This window comes from Hesperophylax consimilis, chromosome 6 (genome assembly GCF_061612785.1).
Source record: "Hesperophylax consimilis isolate HC1 chromosome 6, BYU_Hcon_1.0, whole genome shotgun sequence".
NCBI lineage: Eukaryota > Metazoa > Arthropoda > Insecta > Trichoptera > Limnephilidae > Hesperophylax > Hesperophylax consimilis.
The window spans coordinates 10,094,598-10,117,544 of record NC_142841.1 but is presented as its reverse complement, the minus strand read 5'-3'; the positions used below and the strand labels follow the sequence as shown (position 1 = coordinate 10,117,544).

The 22,947-nt window shown below is 34.6% G+C and overlaps 2 protein-coding genes across 2 annotated transcripts; both read left to right on the top strand.

The window, feature by feature from the left end:
- Positions 1-326: 326 nt before the first annotated feature.
- Positions 327-4,679, top strand: LOC149422934 (hypodermin-B-like). The gene is made up of 4 exons (XM_089632780.1): positions 327-400; positions 1,703-1,862; positions 3,662-3,914; positions 4,264-4,679. Exons 1-4 carry the CDS (start codon positions 358-360, stop codon positions 4,561-4,563), a joined length of 756 nt encoding a protein of 251 aa, XP_089488906.1. The 5' UTR covers positions 327-357; the 3' UTR covers positions 4,564-4,679.
- A 7,257-nt stretch (positions 4,680-11,936) lies between these two features.
- On the top strand, positions 11,937-22,609 carry LOC149422933 (trypsin beta-like). The gene is made up of 4 exons (XM_089632991.1): positions 11,937-12,096; positions 18,895-19,063; positions 20,434-20,683; positions 22,252-22,609. The coding sequence occupies exons 1-4, from the start codon at positions 11,937-11,939 to the stop codon at positions 22,558-22,560; spliced, it is 888 nt and encodes a 295-aa protein (XP_089489117.1). The 3' UTR covers positions 22,561-22,609.
- Positions 22,610-22,947: the final 338 nt, after the last annotated feature.

Genomic DNA, 22,947 nt, shown 5'->3' with positions numbered 1-22,947 from the left:
TCCTTAAGTACCTCAAGAACGATGATGTGTTTTTACTTAAGACGGTACAGTAACGCAAAACATGCGAACTCCCCAACAAAAGTTCTCATAGTGAGGTGTTAACAAAACTTTTGTAAGATGTTTAATAAAAAAGAATTTACTGTAGATATGTATAATTTTTCTATAGAATCTAGTGAGAAAATATAGCACGAAAAAATTAAATAATTCTAATTGTTTTGCCATAATGAGCGGCTCTGGAATGATATTGAAATCTAGAAATACGATAGCAAAACCGGGTCCTAATTACAAGTATATTTAATTGTATAAATGCTTTTGTATAAAAAGAAAATCTTCAAGAAGATCATTATTAGTATCATCATGTTTCGTCTAGCAGCAGTAGTGATCTTGGTAGTGTCAGCAGGTATAATTACTTTTTTCATTAAGAATAAATTAATTCAGTTATTTTATATCCTTGTACTGTGAATGGAAAGCAATGTAATTCTAATACACGAATAGTTGATTATTTAATCACTGCATGCATTTTGCAGTGTAGACTAGTTAGTTTTAGTGTAGTTATATAGACTTAAAGTGGGTTGTTTAAACATCATCTGTTACAAAGCGTTAATTTTTGTACATCATTTGTTTTCACTGAATCAAATAACATTGATACTATGTAATGCGCGTGTTTAAACAAATAACAGATCCTACCTACTACTTTAACAAGATGAATCGATGGCAACCGTTTTATCAACTTGGATTAAACCATCATTACCGTTTTACGAGGTGTCAATCTATCATTTTATGAACCTGGGTTCTGGATTTGCTACGTAATCATATTCCTTGAATATATTTATTGTTTGCTTATATTAATTTCTGAGAGTCATTGTAAATTGGAACGTATGTATGGATGACGTATGTACATTATGTACAGTTAAATGAAATGTATTTAACCAGAAATCAGGGGTGCCTACGGACGTAATGACTGAGGGGTATTCCGATGTTCTGTAGTCACTTTGTAAGTTACTTTGAATTAATGATCTCTCAAGGTCACGGTCTATTTAGAGATATTCCCGTTTGACATTGATTTTCCGATACATCCGCTGTTTTTGAAAGAATCCCAAAATGAAATACTTTTTTATAGATGAAAGTCTCTTACAGTTCTAAGTATTACAAACCTATTTAGATTAGCAATTTACTACTAATATTTATTAAAAAAATGAGGACTTTTTTAGGGGGTTTACGGATAGAAGATTGTTTTGTCAAATTCACAAATTTCGAGTATTATACTGGTTTTTATTTCGTTACATATAAAAATAACGATGTCTTTTGAAATATGCTGTAATTATTTTAAAGTGTACATGGTAAACTTTTAAATGAAAATACAAAATGTGGTCTTGCAACTTTCTAAGACTGCCTAAATCATATATCTTACGGTGATAAAAAGGAGATAGAATAATTTTGATGAATCTGTCTTAGTTTGTGCCCAAAAGCACGTAAAAATACTGATATCGATATGCCTTGTACTAAATGGCACAAAAATACCCAAGGGGTTTCAATTTAAAAAACGAATGAGGGAATATGAATGGATGCGTTTGAAACAACGGGTATTTACAAAAATAGAGTTAAATATGTGACGTTTCCCACTTGTAGTCAGTAAATTAATAAAAACTTATTTTGTGTTTTCCCTTATTCAAAGTGTATGATAAAATGAAATCCTTTTTAGTTTCTGCTCTTCCCTCGTCGAAGATAATCGGCGATGAAGCCTCTATTGAGGAGTTCCCATCGCAAGCTTCTTTCTTCATCTATGGGTCACTGATCTGTACTGCCAGCATCCTCAGTGAAAAGGTGGTGTTGACTGGTGGTCACTGTATTCTTAACAGAATGTAAGTTCTGCACTCCCATAACATTTTATCTTCTTCATTTTTAAATTCCTTATTATAAAGACGAAGCATTTTTTATTTAAAAGACATTTTTGATTGATTGATTAGACACAGTTGTCCCAACATTTTAATAAATTAAATGTAAAGTTAGTTGCCTAATGTTCTGTTTGCTTTTAATTTTACATTGAATAGTTACCACTTTCCCAAAGCCCGCGTAAGTTTTAACGATTTGGTGTATAGTGTATTTAAGCAACCATTTAAGGCGACACAACACTCTAATAACGTGGGTTTACTCGAGGCGCACATTTTAAGTAATCAATAATTTAGAGCGATCCCTACGGATGTAATTTATTTATATTTGACATTTATAAAAACAGTACCTTACCAATTAAATATTTGTGAAAAACGGTTTGAAAATTTTATATAACGTTTTCCAACTATAAGATTAGCGGTGAACACCATATTTTATTTTACTAGACGATCAATTAGTCACTTTCCGAGAGATTCCTTTAGAAATAATTGTAATATCTATTTTTAAATCTGTCAGTCATAATGAAATAACAAATTATTGACCAACTTCTTGTCTTTAATATTGCAAAAATCTATGAAAAAATCGTTAAAAAACAAAATATGATCTATATTCAAATTAATAGTACCTATGGCTGGTCCTAACCAGTTTGGTTTTAGAGAGAAACTACTAAGCTATTGCTGAACCTATGTCATCTTTTTATCGTGCCTTGGACAAAAAGTGGTATTTTTATTGATTCACGTCTTTTACAACTTGCGGAACATAATTGAAAAAATCAAACGCATAATTTCGTACATGGCTTCTTCACTTACGTCTTTGAGATTTCTATTTTTTTATGGTATTTTCTCTTCTTAACGAAACTATAAAATACAATTTTCCGTATGTTCCCGAGCATATCAAGGCTTTCGTCGTACATAAGCTTGTGGTTTTTTCATGCGAAACCCGGTTGGCGTCTAAAATATTACTAAATATTACTATTAAAACATTTTTTTTTAAATTTTAATTTTACACACTTTACAAATATAAGGCAAAAAAGTCCCGATAACAGTTTTTCTAACGGATTCTTTACATTATAAACCTTATTATGGTGAGTTTCCAGTTACATTTTTACAGATACATAAAATTAAAATTTAAAAATTTTACAGAAATATAGCATAAGAAAGTTAAAACATAAATAACAATTTTAAAAGTCTTTAGAATAATATATCAACAAAACAAATTAATTCTTTCAGTAAACCAAGTCTTCAGTAAGTTCACCATTTGTTTGTTTAGGGCACAGTTTTTAATTTCAGCAGGTAACTTATTAATACAACTGGGAATCATTTAGTTTAACTTTATTTGTCCATATTTATTAGTATGCTTAGGTACAATAAGTCCTTCGTTAAAGTTAAAACGAGTATTATGATTATGTTCTAGCCTGCATATATATATATATATATATATATATATATATATATAAAGGGTTATTTATTTGCTGAAACATGATTTTGTACCACTGAATTGCTCTCACTGAAAGAAATTTGAGACTCTTATAGAAGTATGGAATATTATGCCTTTCTTTGTGTAAATTTTTTTCAGCTAATAATTTAACCAATGAATTTTGCACGGATTGAACATGGTCGATATTAGTTTTACAGGAAAATACCCAAGCTGTTTATTCCATACCTTATAACAGATTCAGCTAGAGATAAATAAATTATTCGAAGCGTACAGATTGGAACATACTTTTACTAAGCGCATTTAATTTATTTTGTATTATTGTAAACATTCACAGAAGTCCTCAGGACTGCGATGTTAGAGTTGGCTCAGCACTCTATGACGAAGGAGGTCAGTTTATCAACGTAGCACAGCTCTACATGCACGACAGATTCTCGAGATTCTCCTTCGACTATGATATTGCCTTGGTTGTACTGAGAACTCCTATCGTATTCGATGGAGTCACCGTGGCACCTATTCAATTCGCTCAATCTGGAGAACCTCAACAAGGCGGCGCAGGCATCGTAGGATTGGTCGCTGGATGGGAAACGGTGAGAAAGAAAATCATAAATGATGAATTATCAGTCCTTCTCATCCCAAATATTCTCCACCCCTCCGGTTCCACGCAATTTTTTACCAATCCCCAGATTTTCTTCCTGCTCCGATCTTGTGTCCATATTCATGCAATTTACATCTTCCTCTACCAGTACACATATTGTTTACTCTGACTGGTTTGCATAAATCTGGCAATCTTTACACAAGACCAGTAAATTTCTAGATATCGGTCATCTAGTTATGTTTTTGTGAAATGAAATAAAAATCTCAAAAATCGGCTTAGCATTTTTATATGATTCTTAACTATTTGCATACTGAACATGAATTAAACATTCTTTTTTCCAGGGCACTGAAGGTCACAAGGAACTGCGCAAGGTATCTCTGACTGTTGCCGAACATGAAAAATGTGTGGAGGTATTCGCCGACAACGATAACAAAGTTACCGAGAGAATGTTGTGTGTACTTGTTGATGAGGAGAACTCCACTTGCGGCAGAGACAAAGGAAGTGCTTTGATTGTTGACAAAGTTGTGGTTGGAATAGCTTCCTGGGCGAAAGAGTGCGGTAATCCTGAATATCCTTCCGTCTTCACTGATGTTTCGACTGTGAGCGACTGGATCCTTAAGACCCTAGCCGTCATTGGCTAATGCTTTACGGTCTTCGCCTGCCGTGATACAAACCTACTTATGTAATATTACGTTGATCTATCGTAGAACTATTTAAATTAAAAGCATTTTAATAAAGACTTTATGAAACTTTATAACGTCTTATTTTGTCTTGAAGTTGTTTGTTTGATCGATATATGGACTTTAATGGAGAAGTGAATGCAGGATGTTCAACTAGTGAAGAACTGGCGGTAAGATTGGATAAAAGTGGAAATTAACATACTACCCGACATCAGATTTTTTGGTTTGACTGAGGAATGAACCTTCCTTTCCAACTGAGCTAAATCCCGAGTGGTTAGAACCGACATTTATTTCGTTTACTAACTACTGTATGTCATCCTATTTCAGAGAAATGCATGTATATCCGCGTGTATTTACCTGATTTCCACTAACACTGAATGTATTGTCATCGACAACGAGTCAATCTGCCGAGTTCCAGCCAGATCGGATATCGGGAAGTGGGTTAGTTTCCGCTTCTAAGATTTGCATTCATTTTAAAACGTGATATTCAAATAGTTGTATTTAAAAATAATATATACTGTATCTACCCTGTATTTTGGTAATAATAATTTTATAAAAGCAGTATATTTATGATCTACCATAAGAATTTCCCCCAGAATATTTGCTCATGTGCTGAGAAATATATATTTTTTTTTTTTTTTATTTTCGTTACGCTCAGTCAATCATGGTTTGCCTTGCAGTGGTATTCTTGATAGTGTCCGCAGGACAGCAAATGTTGTAATATTATTACATTAATTACCTAACACATTTCATAGCTTATGTGTTTTTTTTTGCTTTAAAGTCAAAACTAATACGACAAAAGTTGTTGTACAATAGGTACATATTATATTTCATTTCATTTTTGATACGCATTCATTGAATTTCAGCTCTCCATGTTGTGGGTTACACTGCCTATACAAATACTTGAATATTGCTGCAAAATATGTAAGGAATAACCTTTTACGTAATATTTATTACATGAGAATAACAAATAATTAGTCCCCTGAAATATCAATACAAATTGAAAATATTTCCTGAGTAAAAATAAATACCGCCAACGGGAATTGAACCCGTACTTTCTGATTTCCGGTCAGGTGCTCTGAACCACTGAGCTATGTCGGCTTATTTCCAACCCGCCAAATAATTCAATAGGTATGTACTAGTACCTCAATCAGCAATTATATTTTTTCACGACTATATGAGAACATACAGAATTATCTTTTTAATTTTATTATAATTAACTGTTTAATAAATTTAATTTTATTATAATGACAGTTAACTACACATTTGTTTGTTTAGAAAATCTCACTAGAATTTCCTACGATTTGGGTATAAAAAAGAAAAATTGATCACTAATCTGTAAATGTTCGCAGCAAATCTGCAACTAATTTTTATTTACGTCAATATATCAGCAGCAATGATAGTTCCAAGTTAAAGATGATGTAAATACTTCGGTGAAAAATAATAAATACCCAATGCGTGTGTTGATAGGTTAAACCATCATTACATCAAATTGGATTATGCTGTACCCAAAGTATTAACAGATATCAGCGTGTCTTATCTATTCTGTTTACTTATTATTTATCAATCTGGGTTACAAGGTCTCTTTGTTTAATTTGTTGACCCACAAATTTTCACGGTAAATGTATATTTTTAATATCTTTAAATGCTCCTGTAAGGTTCTGTACGAACAATTTTGTACAATTAAAACTGTGTCCTTTTATGTTGACTGCGAGTGACTGAATGTCTAAAACTCTACATGCCTAATATTTTGCTAACAACTTTTGCCGAAGTAATATTATACGAAAAGGTGCAATTCAATAAAAAATTCATCATTTTATTTTCGTCCTGATGATCCTTGGAGCAAGTGGATAAGTTTGATGCGAATCGCTAGAAATGGCAAGGCTGTTAAAAGGGTGAATTCAGGACGTTCACTTAAAAGAAGCAAAAGCATGAGCTACGCATTTTTCATAAAATGTATAGCTCCTGTTATACCGTACCGTTAAGTACCGTACCGGTAAATACTTACCGGTGATCTATTGTCTCCTACTACTGTGTTTGGAAATTTGGCATCTCCAAGATTGAATAATTTTCTTCTCCTCACCAACATATAACAAATTGATTAACGTGCCACCTGATAAGAGAATAATCTGCTGCGCATATTGCATGGGCCAGACAAAGCCTTAATATTGCAGGAAGAGATCTACAACAGGTTAGTGCACGTTTTTATCATACGTTTAGGCAATTCTTGACCATAGTCTAATAGGTGAGAATAATTTGCCAGTTGTTATAAATTCTTGGGTATAAAGCCCGCCTTTGTTGGGGCTATTTAAACGCTCCAACACATGCTTAAAAAAGTGTGCACACAAAATATATATAATTAATTTGGCCGTGCTTGGTGACCAGATCTGAATAGCCAGGTGTTTTCCAACCTGCCTCTCCCCCATCTCATTTCCCTCACCGCTACCTTCAGTCTCATAACATACCCTAATTGGGGATGTCATAGTCTTACTGGCTTCAGACAGTTAAGAGCATTGTGCGGTTTCACATGAAAAAAATTACTCTTCACTTTTCATAATTGTTTATGGTTATCCCTCTTCTAGTTATTTTGCCATCGGTTGAACGTGCCGAGAAAAAAAAGAAAAATTGCTTACAATTGAGGACTGTCAATTTGAAGATCATATCTATAATCGTACCAAAAATGGTATTGATAGGAGATTTATCTATAAAGAAGGTGATATTTATTAAATCTTGAAAAATACTTGTTTACAGAAACAGAATTTCATTCGTTCAATGTCATTCCTACAAAATGTACCGGAAATTAAGTAATCAGGAAAATTGAGTCCTAGCATTTTGAAATGATAAAAAGGAAGGTAGTAATGTACTATAAATCAATTATCAAGTAATAATGAGCAATAAATATATCTTTTATTTACGATTAGTAATTTGAATTGGTGGAAATGATTATGAATTATCTAACCACTAATCTTTAATTAAAAAATGTACATAAGAGATGCATAGCGCATTCCAAAATAGTGTAATCTTTACGGTGTAAAAAATATTTTTGTTGTATGTCCATCGAGCTTGTTATCTGATTTTTGGATTGATATATAAATAAGTTATAGGATACCTACACATGATTTCGATTGTGAATATGTGTTAATCTATTGTGTGCGCATAATTCATGATATTCATGATGATATCACTGAAATCGTTGTCTCCCTTACTTTTGCCGTGAGAATTATGATCAAACGGCAAAAAAACATTACGTTCTCTATTCAAATCTATAAGTAACCACAGAAGAATTAAAATGTACACCTCATTGAAACCAAAATTCCATCAGCAATTTGAGATAAATTTGTGACTTTTTTATTACTATTTTTTTATACGAAACGGCATGAAACTGAGGTGAAAATAGTGTTTATAATACATTTGTCAAATAAAATGTGTTTTTTTACCTTATCAATAATTTTAGTTCAGTGTTTAAACGAAAATTTGTTAAGTGAGATTAATCTACTTTCCTATTTTATTTTATTTGCCGTTATATTAAGCGTATAAATATGTATTTTTTTTATGTGTGTAACGATATGTTAAGTTGTATAAGTAAGATGTTTATGTAGTACTTGGAAGGGAATGGCCGACAAAGATGTCGATGAGGTTCGCTATCCATCACATCGCCAACCCTTCGGTGGCGCAAAGAGGAGGACGGAACGTGATCAATGTCGAATTGGTACATGGAACATTAGAGGAGGAATGGAAAGAAAGATGAACGAACTATGTGATACAATGGTGAGCAAATGTTTGGACGTACTGTGTATAACAGAGAGTATGAAAAAGGGTAGCGGTACAATGCAGCATAATGATAGGCTCGTCATTTGGTCTGGGAGACCAGATACGGAGAGGGCTTGTCAAGGTGTTGCAGCGCTACTGTCTCCCAGAATGATTGAATGTATGTTGCAGTATGAATGTGTAAGTCCGAGAATAATGTGGATCAGATTTAAAATCGGTTTGACAAGGGTGTTTCTTGTTATTTGCTACGCCCCTGTCAATTCTGAAAGCGATGAAGTGAAAGATGATTTTTGGACTGGTGTGAATGATGTAATGAGACTAAAAAATATGAACGAAAGGATTATAATGGCAGGCGATTTAAATGGGTGGGTGGGAATTAGACGTGACGGATTTGATTCGGTCTTAGGTATGTTTGGGGATAAAAGAACGAATGACAACGGGAACAGAATACTTGAAGTATGTTTAGAGTGGAACCTGTTTTTGTCGAATACTTTATTCGATCATAAAGGTATCCACCAATATACGTGGGAAAGAGGAAATGAGAGGTCAATTATTGATTTTGTAGTAATTGACTCTAGGTTGAGAGCTGTTACCGAGGACACAAGAGTTTTCAGAGGGGCTGAGGTCGAAACTGACCACTTTCTTGTAGTGTCAAGAGTAAACCTCTTTCGCGGTTGGCGCTCTAAAGTGAAAACGGTACTAACTCCAACAAGAGTCAAAATAGAAAAACTACAAAATGATAATGTGAGAAGTAAGTATATGAATTGTGCAGAGATAAGATTGAATGCGAAGGAAATGGATGGTCTAAGCATAGACGAAACATGGAACCACATAAAAGTGTGTCTTTGTGAATCTGCTAGGGAGGTTTGTGGAATAAGTACGCAAGGTAGGAAGAAAGGTGGGATGATGAGATTAAAGCACTGGTCTCAGAGAAGAAGAAAGCATGGTTATGTGTGATTGCGGCTGGCAGTGCTTCCAGCGAAGAGAAGTATCGAGCGAAAGAAGTATATAAAGAATGTAAGAAAAAAGTAAGAGTTGGAGTGAAAGAACGAAAGAAACGCCTGGAAGAGGAAGAAGGAATGAAAATGACAAACCATTTCCAAGAAAACATTAAGTTGTTTTGGAAAGAGGTCAAAAGGTCCCGGAGTGGCCCAGAAAACAGAAGCATGAAAGTGATAAAATCAAAAGATGGAGAATGTTGACGAATGAGGAAAAAATAAAAGAGAGATGGATGAATTATTTCGAGGAAGTCTTCGAAAGCGAAGTGAGTGACAGTGATTCCAGCGGTGAATCAGATATGAATGACGATGGAGTGAATGTTACCGAAATTAGCATGGATGAGATAGAAAGTTCGATTAAATGTATGAAGAATGGTAAGGCTGTCGGGTTTGACAATATTGCTGCTGAATATTTTAAAGGAGGTAGCCGTATAATTCTCACATGGTTGTGCAATCTTTTTAACCAATGTTTAAAGGAAGGTTATACGCCTTTAGACTGGAGAAGGGCTGTGATAATGCCATTATACAAAGGTAAAGGGTCACGTATGGAATGTGGGAATCATAGGGCTATTAGCCTGCTAAGTTCAGTTGGCAAGCTGTATGGTAGAATTTTGATTGAAAGAGTAAGAAAGGAAACAAAAGATAAAATATGGGATGTGCAAGGTGCTTTTATGAGTGGAAGGGGGTGCATGGACCAGATCTTCTCATTGCGTATGCTCACTGAGAAGTTTCTGGCAAAAAACCAGAAACTTTTCTGTGCCTTTGTAGATCTACAAAAAGCATACGACCGAGTCGACAGGAAAAAGCTATGGAAGGTGTTGTCCAAGTATGGAGTGAATACATATCTGACTCAGGCAATCGCGTCTCTGTATGAGGGAAGCGTTGCATGTGTTAGGGTAAACGGTGGTTTTACGGGGTGGTTTGATATCACAAAAGGTGTTAAACAAGGCTGCGTAATGTCACCGTGGTTATTCAATCTATACATGGATAATTGTATGCAAGAATTGAAAGAGGTGGGATTGGGCGCGAATTTGAATAATTTGAAAGTATGTTGCCTGTTGTATGCTGATGATGCGGTGCTGATTGCTAATAGTATAGAAGATCTACAGTCTCTCGTGTCTAGGATGAACGAAGTATGCATGAAGAATGAGTTAATGATGAATGTAAGTAAGTCTAAAGTAATGGTGTTTGAAAGAGAGAGTACGAAAACAGTGTGCAATATAATTGTGAATGAGGAATACTTGGAGCAGGTGGATGAGTTTGTGTATTTAGGAAGTATGTTTACGAGAGATGGGAAGGCTGACAGAGATATTGAAAGAAGGGTAAATGCAGGTAATTCCGTTAATGGAGGACTGAACGCCGTTGGCGCTAACAAAAAACTGTCCAAAGAAGCGAAGTTAGCAGTCCACAACGGAGTGCTGGTACCTACCTTGATGTATGGAAGTGAGGCATGGAACTGGCAAAGAAAGGATGAAAGTAGATTGAATGCTGTTGAAATGAGATCCCTGAGGCGTATGTGTGGTAAAACCATGTTTGATCGTGTGAGGAATGTGGAGATCTGCAAAGAGTGCAAGGCTGATGTAAGCGTAATGAGTAAGATTAAGAAAGGGACGCTTAGATGGTTTGGGCATGTAGAGCGAATGAGCGAAGATAGGAGTGTAAGGAGGATATATGATGCAAATTCGAATGGTAGCAGAAGTCGGGGACGCCCGAGGAAGACATGGCACGATCAAGTGAATCAGATACTAGAGTCGGGCCATGTCAAGAGTCAGAATAATAGAAGAGTATGTATGAGACGATGTATGAATGTGAATGAGGCAAGAAGTGTGTGCCAAGACCGAGTTGTTTGGCGGTCCGTCCTCTCTGCCTACCCCTGCGGGGAAACGGCGTGATGGTTAGTTAGTTAGTTAGTTAGTTATTCTTCTTCTAAGGAAAAGTCAACATTTTTAGCACATCATCAATGCAACCCATATTGTTTTATACGTATATTCAATATTGTTAGCATTTCATGAATGCCCCTATATTTTTATACATAAATTCAATATTATTAGCACTTCATCAATGTCATACAACAATACCTATAATCGAGTGACAGCTGTGTTTTGATCTGCTCCCGAAATAAATAGTTAACAATCTGGTACAGCGAGTAAATTTCCCCGTGGATGTGTCAAATCTGATGAGAATTGTTAGTTTTACTAATTCAGTGTTTGATTTGTCAGTGATTGACCAGAGAATAAATAATTATCAATAGTTTAAAATCGAAAAATTATCAGTACATCGCAAGTCAACCAAAAGGGTAATAGAGGCAGTGTTTGACCCACAGTGTCAACCAAAATGGCAAATTCAGAAAAAAATCTGAGAAGCAAAGGACAATCGACAGCTGCTAACCTTTCATCTGAGCCCTACGTTTTAAACTTCGATAATCTCCTGGAGAAAATGGAGATAAAAATGGAAAAAAAATTGGAAGTATTTAAACAAGCAATAATAAAGAAAATAGATGACGAAAATCAAGAAACCAGAAACACAAGGGACTTCATCAGCCGTCAGTACGATGACATTCATCTTAAGATGGAGACCATTATCAAACTGGTTTCGGAAGTTGAATTAATGAGAAAGGAGCTAACGGAAAAAGACAGAATAATAAAGAGCCTGGAAGTCAGACTGGCAGAAGTGGAGCAAGTAACTCATGAAGACACCCTTGAATTTACTGGGATCGAAGTAAAAGAGGGTGAGCAGCCTGCAGAAATTATTAAACGGGTGGCCGCAGTCTCAGGAATCGAATTAAAAAGCGATGACATCCTCGACATCAAGAAAATTCCGGACCGACGACCTGGAGTCCCCCCAAAACTCCACGTCAGATTTACTAACCCCCAAAAAAGACGACAAATTCTACTGAACAAAAGGCAACTTAATACAATTACAACACAAGGAAACGGATTCCAGAAGATTTTTGTTGGTGAAATCCTTGGTCCCTATTTCAAAGATCTTCTGTGGAGGTCTAAAACAAAGGCAAAAGAAATGGGCTTCAAATATGTCTGGTACAAAGACTGTAAAATAATGATTAGGAAAAATGACGGCGATAGGCAAATACACTACATCAAACATTCGGATGATCTTAAAAAAATTGATTAATTTCTTTGATTGAGAGTCCAACTTTTACCGGTCATTCACTGGGTCGTTTCCCCCAATATTGGTGAGTCATATCTTTTATGCTTATTTTCGCACTGTAACAATAATTAACTCCTGCACTAGGAATAAAAGGTTGAAACCCCCAGTGATGGCCACGGATTAGTGGAGCTCTCATTCAAGGGAACTAAACAATTTTTTTTTGTTTATTATTAATTTTATAATGGCTATTAACTTTAATCGCGTACATGCAGAACATGGTGATCAAATCAACCCTTTTACTACTTCAGATGCCAAAATTTGCAAATACCTTATAGCAGAGGTAAAAAACACTACAATTATGCACCAAAATATTAGGTCAATTAATAAAAACTTTTATGAACTCCAGATACAGCTTAACCACCTTAATATAGACTTCGATATAATTATTCTCACGGAATGTTGGTTGTCAAACATTTATACTCCAAAATTAATAAATCACTACTCTTCCTTCAATTCGACAAAACATGATAGCCAGAACGATGGAGTCGTCGTATACACAAAAAATGATCTTAACCCCATTGTAACGGAAATAGACATTATTGGCGCGAACTGTTTGCAAATAACATACAATAATGACACTTGCATTCTAGCAATTTACCGCTCTCCTTCGAATCGTAATATCACACCATTTCTAAACAGTCTTAATAGCATATTATCCAATCTTTCCCATACTAAAAATTTGATAATTATGGGAGATTTAAATATCAACATACTCCCAAATAATCCACATCACCAATGTCACGACTACCTGAACATGTTAGAATTCCATGGATTAATTAGTACCATCAATACACCAACAAGAATAGTCAATGAATCAAGTTCATGTATTGATCACATAATGGTCAAAACTAATAAACAAAACAAAAGCATCGTTTACAAATCAACAATTACAGATCATTACACAACAATCTTCACTTTGCAATCCGACACCACACAAAATAGACGAGATCAGTCTCTTAAATACAATAATATTAACTTTGAAAATTTAAAAACCTCAATTAAAAATAAATCTTGGCAAGAGCTTTTCCAAATAAAAAACTCAGATGATGCATGGAGATATTTTGTTGACTTTTTGAAAAATGAATTAAGTAATAATACCACAACTTTGTCAAAAAAAATTCCAAACAAAATTAAACCCTTGAAATCATGGATAAGTCATTCAATCATCAACTGCATTCGCAGAAGAAATGCACTACACAAAAAAGTGAAAGACAATCCTTACGACGTAATCTCATTAAACATCTATAAAAGATACAGAAATACGTGCGGGGAAGTCATTAGAAAGGCAAAAGAAATCTACTATGGAGACAAAATCAAAGGAAGCAATAACGATCCCAAAAAAGTATGGCAAATTCTAAGAGAAGCCACAAATACTCAAAATGCCAAAGACAAACAGGACATACAAAAACTCTGCATTGATGGAAAAATTATTGACACATCAAAAAATCCTAAGGTCGTTGCGGATTACATCAATAATTTCTTTATTAATATTGGTTCAAATCTTGCTTCTCGTCTACCAAATTATGGGAATGTTCATCCTACTGAAAGAGGACTTCAATACTCCAACAGAAGACTCAATTTCCAAACGGTGTCAGAAGAAGAGATTCTAAAAATTATCAATTCCCTAAAAATCACTTCTTCAGCCGGGGTTGATGGCATAACAACCAAGATCTTGAAAACGCTGTCTACGGAAATTGCATTGCCCCTAGAACATTTAATAAACCTTAGTATCACTCAGGGCCACTTCCCCTCAAATCTTAAACAAGGTATCGTTATTCCAATACATAAAACAGGAAACAAGACTGATATAAATAATTACCGACCAATAACCCTACTAACAAGCCTATCAAAAGTATTTGAAAAAGTCATCAACTCACAGCTGGTAAGATTCCTCGTGAGCCATAAACTGATCTCAGAAAATCAATACGGGTTTCAAGAAAACAAGAGCACCTCGGACGCTATTGCCGCTGTCACAGATTTCATTGTAAAACACCTTGATAAAAGGAAAAAATGTATTTCAATCTTCTTAGATCTTTCCAAAGCCTTTGATACAATATCACACAGTAAATTAATAAACAAACTTGAACAAATCGATATTACGGGAAACGAACTTAACTTTTTTAAAAGTTACCTTAATGAGCGCAAACAACAAGTTAAAATAAATAACATACTTAGCAACACTTGTTCATCTAACTACGGTATACCACAAGGTAGTATATTAGGTCCGTCTTTGTTCCTGTTGTATATTAACGACTTATGCAACATTAATATTCAGGGGAAAATCGTTAGTTTTGCCGATGACACCGTCTTACTGTTTGAAGCTGACACTTGGCTAGCTGTCTACAAAAAAGCTGAAACGGACATAAGCATGGTAAAAAAATGGTTGGATATAAACACGCTCACACTGAACACAGAGAAAACTAAATATGTCACACCTAGTATTAATATTACTGGTCAACCTCCTGATGATGCCTCCATCAGAATACACTCGTGTTTGAATTCCGATGAATGTTGTCAGTGCCCCTACATTGAGCGCTCTACTCAGATGAAGTACCTCGGCCTCACCATTGATCCATATCTCAAATGGAACCTTCATACCCAAATAATTGCAAACAAAATTAGAAAAACCATGCACTTTTTTAGAATCATACGAAACTTTCTCGGCTTTCAAGACCTGAAAATGATTTATTTTGCAGTCTGCCAATCTATTATCGAGTATGGTATCATAGCATGGGGAGGCGGCACTTCATCTGCACTAGACCCAATCATAAAGGCTCAGAAAACAATTTTAAAAATAATTCTAAGGCTACCTATAATTACAGACTCGAATCTAATTTTTAATATTATGAATGTATTCGATGTTCGGCAGCTATATGCAAAAACTATCCTAACTCATCTATACTCAAATATAAATAATTACTACATAAAAAGTTCAAATACACGATGTACTCGAAGCAATAACAAAATCTTATTACAAATTCCGAAAACACATACTACGTTTGGTCAACGAAATTTTAAATACTTTGCGACAAGACTCTACAACATTCTTCCAGACAGCATAAAACAATGTGATTCACAAAAAAATTTCAAAGATAATGTAAAAATTTGGATTAAAAATAAGAATAGGGCCTTTACCGGTGCATTCACCCAAATTTGCAGCTATTGAAGTCACCACATTACCACCACATTATTGAGCGAATACTTCTTAATACAAGTATAGGTATGTTCAATGGTATTAGGAACTAACACAAATAATTCTGCCTCAACACAGGCTAGCCTAGTGAGGCGGTATTTGAGAAACCACAACTGTGCTTTTATTTTCTATTTACCTTCAAAATATTATGTTTGTATTAAAAGTTCTTAATTTTTGTTAAATTTATAACCTTAAATATAAAACTTACAAATTAATGTACACCATAATATGTATGTATAGTTGTAATGTGTAAACTTTCCTAAATAAAGATATTATTATTATTATTATTATTATTATTATAACCAATATTGTTATACATATATTAAATACTATTAGAACTTCATCAATGCAACCCATATTGTCATATTTGTAATACATATATTAAATATTGTTAGCACTTCATCAATGTAACCCATTTTGTTACACATATATTAAATATTAAAAAATATATAATATTCGTATTCACATTTTAAATTGGACTTCACTAAAACGGAAAATTCTTCTTAATTGGACAGCTAAAGCATATTATTTGTCAAATATGTTTCTGTACTGAATGATGAATAAAATAAAATCTTAGCACATGGTCAAAAAACTCTCTGATATTATATAGTATACCCATCTATAGTACAACAAAAGGCATTGTTGAATCGTATACGATTTACGATAATACTTGATCACCCAAAGCCAGAACCATATAGCGATATAAGCCAAAAAATGGTACGAAGGACGTTGGTATATACCTTTCAGGTTCTACCGATCTCAAGTTTTGTTCCTACCTTTCAGCAACTGAGGATTCAGTAGCTCAATTGGTAAAGCGTTAGTCCTGATAATACTAGAAGACCTGGGTTTCGTTATCTTTTCAGTGTCTTTTTCTATTTTCAAAGAAAGTTTTTAATATTACTTTCAATAATTAAATATTACAATGCATAAGTTAATATTTAATTGCAGTGCTTTTGATAAGATAGTTTCGGAGACGAATTGTTTCCGTATAATATTGGTAATATTATCTAGCATATCTTAAATTAATGATAATTATTTTGGAAACGGATTTAGATTAACAAAACTTGATAATCCAACATCTATAATAGGTGGGATTATCAAAATCATTGTCATTCTTGATTTTTAGTCGTAATGGTGCGTTTACTTTTTGTTGGTGTTCTCTTTACTGTGGCAGCAGGTGAAAAACATTATTACTTTTCCTCAATAAACCTTCATGATTTTGAGTTCGGGAGATAATTGATTTTAATCATGGTATGTTTAATCGGTAACCGGATAAATCATCACAATAATAATTCATCACATTTTTAAAGTCATGGAAAGTGATGAAACAAAAACTTTTTTTATGTAGGTTAGGTTAGGTTAGGTTAAATTAGGTTAAAAAAAAATTCATCGTTTCTAATGACTTTATATCACTTTTAAAAAGTGTGTTGAATTTTCACTGTGTGAGTTATCATGGAACCGTTTAATCAATGATTCACATATGTCAATGGCGTATTTCTACCATTAAACGTAATTTTCTTTAATTCTCACGAAGTTACAATTGCCAGAATTTTTCAATTCTGATCACGTATTGCTCATGCTGTAGTTTTATATTGTGATTTTTTTTAAACTGTATTTATGAAATTACATTGGGAATGTGCTGTGCCTGTCCCAAAAAAACAATCAGCATCGTTCAATTTGAAAAACATTATTATAAACAGGTTTTAATTCGTTGACGTTTGATTTGTTGGCTGATGACTCAAGACTTGATGTCTAATTTATATTTAAAATAATTTTTGTTCTCTCTAATGGTCAGTGAAATTGCATTTTATAAACTTGTGCAATATATTTTATTTACAATGAAAAAACAATATTTTTTATTTTATACAGGGTGTCCGGGGGTAAAGTGGACTAACTTTGGGGGGGATTCAAGATGAATAACTTTCTTGAAAATTCCAAAGTTTTAAGTTTATTTTTTTTTAGTTTGTATGGGAAAATAAATATTTTTAGAAAAATATTTTAGTAATGAAAAAAAAGGTTGGAATTTCGATTTTTTTTTTTAATTCTTACTCTCGGACTCCCTGCAAATAATAAACCAATTTACAATACAATACAGTTAACAGAAAGTGAAGGAAGTAAGATACACGAGGTGAACAAAACACTTAGGTAATCCGTTAGAATTCAGGGCGATGCTCAAAACCATCTCAAATCTCAGAATAAAAAAAGAGAAGTCCCCAAAATCATAGTCAAGAGTCCTCAAAATCGATGTGTTTATCCTATCCAATTTTTATTAAGGCTTTGAAGTTTTTCGCTTCATTATTTTTTTTAATAATTGTGTTGGCAACTTCAATTTCGATTTCAATTCAATTTCGGAGGCGGGTATGGGTACCGCCACCCAGGGAACCATTTATTGGATAACCATCACCCCTGCCACAAGTCACCCCAAGTGCTCACTGCCAGTGGTCATCCTAAGTGGCTACGTTTGGCGACATAGCGGGGGGTTCCCGAATTCATGGGGTGAGGTTAATCTAGCTATTGGAAGCGGATGCGTTTGCTCACATATCACGTGGTGTGTCGGATCTGGAGAGACTGGTTGAGAGGGACCGTTTATTTTCTTCAGCCGGACTCTCTCGACCCGTCACCTTGTACCGCAGTGGGAGGGATAAATTCAAATGAGCGTCATCTCCTTTTTTCCCAAAACTTTCTCTCCTTCTAAATACCTTCAAAAGATCATCCCCAAAGATGACATAGGGCCTGAAGGAAATTATTTTCCTCAGTGCCTCCTAAGAGCTAATGTACGTCGGTCACGACTGAACACATTGACCCCCAGATCTCTACCCACCCTTCTTATATTTTTCTTAGCAGAACATCCTTAACCTAAAAAGACCCTCCACATTGCATCCACAAAAATGACATACGCCTTGGGGGAAATTTTTCATCAGGGCCTCTTGTGATGAGCTAATGCAAAAAAATCTTAATTTTGTATTATATCCTTTAAATGTATTTTAAGTTCAGGTTAAAAGTATTTTCTCGCCTTGCAAACCAAATTGAAATACTTGACAATAAACTAGATATTTATTTATTTATCAACATTTATATTTTATCATTTCTTAAGTATCGTTGCCTAATTTTACAGGAGGCACAAAGATATTCAATCAATAAAGCCAATTATAATTTCTGTTTCAGTCTCTGCTGTCATATCCCCAGCACGACTGCTGGGAGGTGAGATGTCACTAAATGATGCTCCATACCAAGCTGCTCTGATGACGTTTGACGAGGATCACTTCCACTGTGGGGCAGTCATCATTTCCGAAACAGTAGTGGCCACAGCGGCTCACTGCATTCTCCGTCAATCGTAAGTCTTTATTATTATTCTTTTACTTAAATTAAAACCGATTCGGGGGATGAGTGACTTGATTGAAAAATATTCTGACTTTTCTCAAATTAATAATTATAATATTTTACACAAATACAGAATCTGTATTTGTTTAAAATATTATAATTATTTGAAACAAATTTATAAATTAATAATTATAATATATTAAACAAATACAGGATCTGTATTTGTTTAAAATAATTATAATATTTTAAACAAATACAGATTCAGAAAACTGAACTACATTTCCACCCAAAGGTGGGCCAAGTGGTTGTTGTATCAGTAATGAATTTGTTTTCGGTCTAGTTGTAGCCAGTATGACAATAATAAGCTCGAGTAGAATAATTGAAAGCCATAACCAAACCGTAAGAAAAATATTTTAATGGATTTTATAAATTAACCAATATCGCATTATAGTAACCGATTTGAATTTTTAAAATTCTCTTCAAATTATTGGTAATCCGGTTAAAAACAGGATTGCAGGCCGTAGTAAGTTTTAATAATTTCCTAGTATATCGGGACATGTGTTCATGCAACTGCATTTGCCGTGATAATATACCCTGACGAAATGCGAAAATATTAGTAACACGTTTTCCGAAATGGTGATAATACATTTGTTTTTTATTAAAAGTTTACTAGGAAGCCTATCATTTCGTTCGTTAAGGGCCTGGAATCTCGTTTTTAATCGGTTGACATATAATTTGAAGTAATTCTTAATAAATTACCAACATTCAATATCAGTCATTTTTCTCCTTGTATAAAACACTCCAAATGCCGACTAACACACCAAATACCAATTAACACGGCCAAATTCATGATAACACTTACTACCATAGAATAAAAAATAACATAAGAAGTTCCTTGTGTGCGTGTTTTGTGATCGAAATATTTTCCTAATCGAGCCTTAAATTTTCAATGTAAAACTGTGTTTACGAAATTCAAATGGGATATACGATGTCAAGTGAGTGTAAGTGAGATGGAGCGCTGGGCTATCGGATTTAATGAAACAATTGTTTCCTTTCAAATTTGTGTATATGAAAGGCACTTAATTAGGGTAAATTGTTCTTTCTATGCTTACCACGGCATTTAGCCGTTTTAATCGATTACTACAACAATTGTGAATTAAATAAAAAAATTCTGCTGATAAATAGCCAGGTAATTCCCACATTCCTCTTCCCCATCTCCTTCCCCTCCCCACAACCTTTAGCCTCACAACATACCCCAATAGGGGATGCCATAGTCTCACTGGCTACAGACGGTTGGGAGCAGTTAGGACTCTTGTGCGGTATTCATATAAAAAATATAAAAATAGGTAATCTTAAAAAAATTCTGATTTTTTTTTTTTACAGAACTGCAAATATGTACAAAGTTCGAGTTGGTTCCGATCGTTGGAGCGAAGGGGGTCAACTTTTGAAAGTAAAATCGCTGTATCTCCACGATAACTATATAGGAGGTCCAAATTATGATAATGATATTGCTCTACTACCCTTGACATCAGAGATCATATTCGATGGAGTCACCGTTGCACCTATTCCTCTCGCACAGTCAGGAGTTGTTACGGCAGCTGGAATCAGAGGATTGGTCTCTGGATGGGGCTCGGTAAGTCCAGTATTTATTGAGTATTTTATTGAGCCCGGTGCGAGTAGATACGCCCGTTTTTTTTTGTTCTCCGTTAAATAGTTTTCTTCTACGCATGATCTGCTTTGAATTTGAATGTCATTGTCAATTGTATTAAAGCGATAAAACGATGATAAGCGATGAAGTACCTACATGTAAACCTATGGATATTAACTCTTAAACCCTACCACTCTGGGAATGTAATTATTCCTACCACGGGGTACTGAAGTACCCCGCGCAAAAAAGATTAATAAAATAGAAGTTTTTGATATTTCTTTAATTATTATTTTTATTATGACAAAGTAATATGAAAAGACAATAAAATTTATTAATAAAAACTAATAGACATATTTGCCTTTTCCAGAAGGACTGATTTTGTAAAAATGGTCAGCACAAATATGGCTGCGGCAAGTGTTACAGACAGATCAAGATTTTATGTCCTATGTTCGCGGACAAAAGCAGCAGCGACCAGGTTTGGGATTATCAGGGACCGGCCTATGATCTTCAATATAAATATTCAAGACTGCACGTATAGTTTCTCTGATATCCCGGGGTAAACTTTCCTATTGTAATTTTGCTCTCATATGAGGCTTTATAAGTGCCATTGACAAACTCTTAGAAATTCACGCCGCTTGGTGATTTTCTCTTTATCAATGTTAGTTGACAGTTTAAATAAGACCCAAGAGTTGACATCAACAGCATTTAGCAACCCGTAGAAGAGACACATGGGCCACCTTTTGGTCTTCCTGGACGTCGAGTACTTCTTACAAAGATGGTTGAGCACATCCACTCCGCATTTGGTTTTACTATAGAAATGTATTATTTCTGGAAGGTACACTTCATTATCCTTGTCAGGGCTGTCATGCATGGTGGACAGCATAATTACAATTTTCTTTTTAGCTGACTTCAGAGGACAATACGACAAAAGTGTGAGAGGTCCGTCATAGGCAAACATTGATGTGCATCTCTCTCGATTTTTAGTGTCCAAGAAAACCGGAGGAATTTCTCGTTTATTTTTCATTACAGTTCCAACTAATGTTATCCCTTTTTCCAATAATTTCTTGGCTGTGGGTATAGACGTGAACCAATTGTTAATTGTCATATCTCATTACACTGCATACACTGTCATTACATTCATAACACATTATTAGTCCATGAATGTCTCGTTATTGGGCGCAGGCCCTCCCTATCAACACTGTTACCTAACCATTATCACAAAATAAAGTAAATCATAAATAATGTGTAAAATTACCAGAGAGATGTCGAAAAACAACTTCAGTAATTCAAGTATAACTGGAAGGAAGAACTAACACTATTCCTACCACGGGGTACTGGGGTACCCCGGAACACCTGTGGACGCGACTGCACTTGCCGGGCGGTCATGGCTTTCTGACGTACTTACGCGCCAATTATCGAGAGTAGATTAGCTAGAGCGATTTTTGCAACAGTGCGATATTGTTAAAATTGTTGATATTTTAAACACCAGGGGGGTACTGCAGTACCCCAGGTAGGGTTTAAGAGTTAATAAACATATATATTTTGTATTCTAGGGAGTCAATGAACAAGTGGAAGATCTTCAGATAGCAAACCTAACCGTGGTAGACAATGGACAATGCGCCCAAATGTACATAGACGATTATCCTATCACCAAGAAAATGTTGTGCGCGAGGGTCAATCCGCTCATTACTACTTGTGGATCCGACGGAGGTGGACCCTTCGTGGTCCAAGGAGTCCTTGTAGGAATCGTTGCCTGGGAGAAGGAGTGTGGCAATCCATTGTATCCAGCAGTATTCACGGATATTGCATCAATGAGTCAGTGGATAGAAGATGGTCTCATTTGGGCAAGCCAAAAAGATTAAATTACATTTTACAAAACTTTTGTGGGAAAAGCAATCACATCGCTCGATTATTGTTTGCAGACAGTTGTAGCTCAAAAATTCAAATTTTTGTTAAACGAAGGATTTCCCATTGTTTTATTGTGTTTTCATTCAGTTATTTAGAGAATACATGTATTAATCTTCTGTGAGTATGTATAAGCTTTGACGTGATCTTTAATTTATTATTAAGTCGACATGTGACAATGATTTATATGTTGAATTTCGACTAATCTGCGAATATTGAATGTTTGGTTAAATAAAATAACACGAATTAACTAGGTAACAGTGTCACATTTAGGTATCTACATACAAATATTTATTCTTTACTTTATTCAGTATATGTATAATTTTGGATCCAGGTAGAAATTT

Bases quoted from the DNA above. Each gene is read 5' to 3' on its own strand.
- LOC149422934 (XM_089632780.1), top strand. From the start codon at position 358: ATGTTTCGTCTAGCAGCAGTAGTGATCTTGGTAGTGTCAGCAG. The intron at 401-1,702 runs GTATAATTACTT...AATCCTTTTTAG, and splicing joins GATCTTGGTAGTGTCAGCAG to TTTCTGCTCTTCCCTCGTCG. The intron at 1,863-3,661 runs GTAAGTTCTGCA...AAACATTCACAG, and splicing joins CACTGTATTCTTAACAGAAT to AAGTCCTCAGGACTGCGATG.
- LOC149422933 (XM_089632991.1), top strand. From the start codon at position 11,937: ATGGAGACCATTATCAAACTGGTTTCGGAAGTTGAATTAATGAGAAAG. The intron at 12,097-18,894 runs GTGAGCAGCCTG...TTTCTGTTTCAG, and splicing joins TGGGATCGAAGTAAAAGAGG to TCTCTGCTGTCATATCCCCA. The intron at 19,064-20,433 runs GTAAGTCTTTAT...TTTTTTTTACAG, and splicing joins CACTGCATTCTCCGTCAATC to AACTGCAAATATGTACAAAG.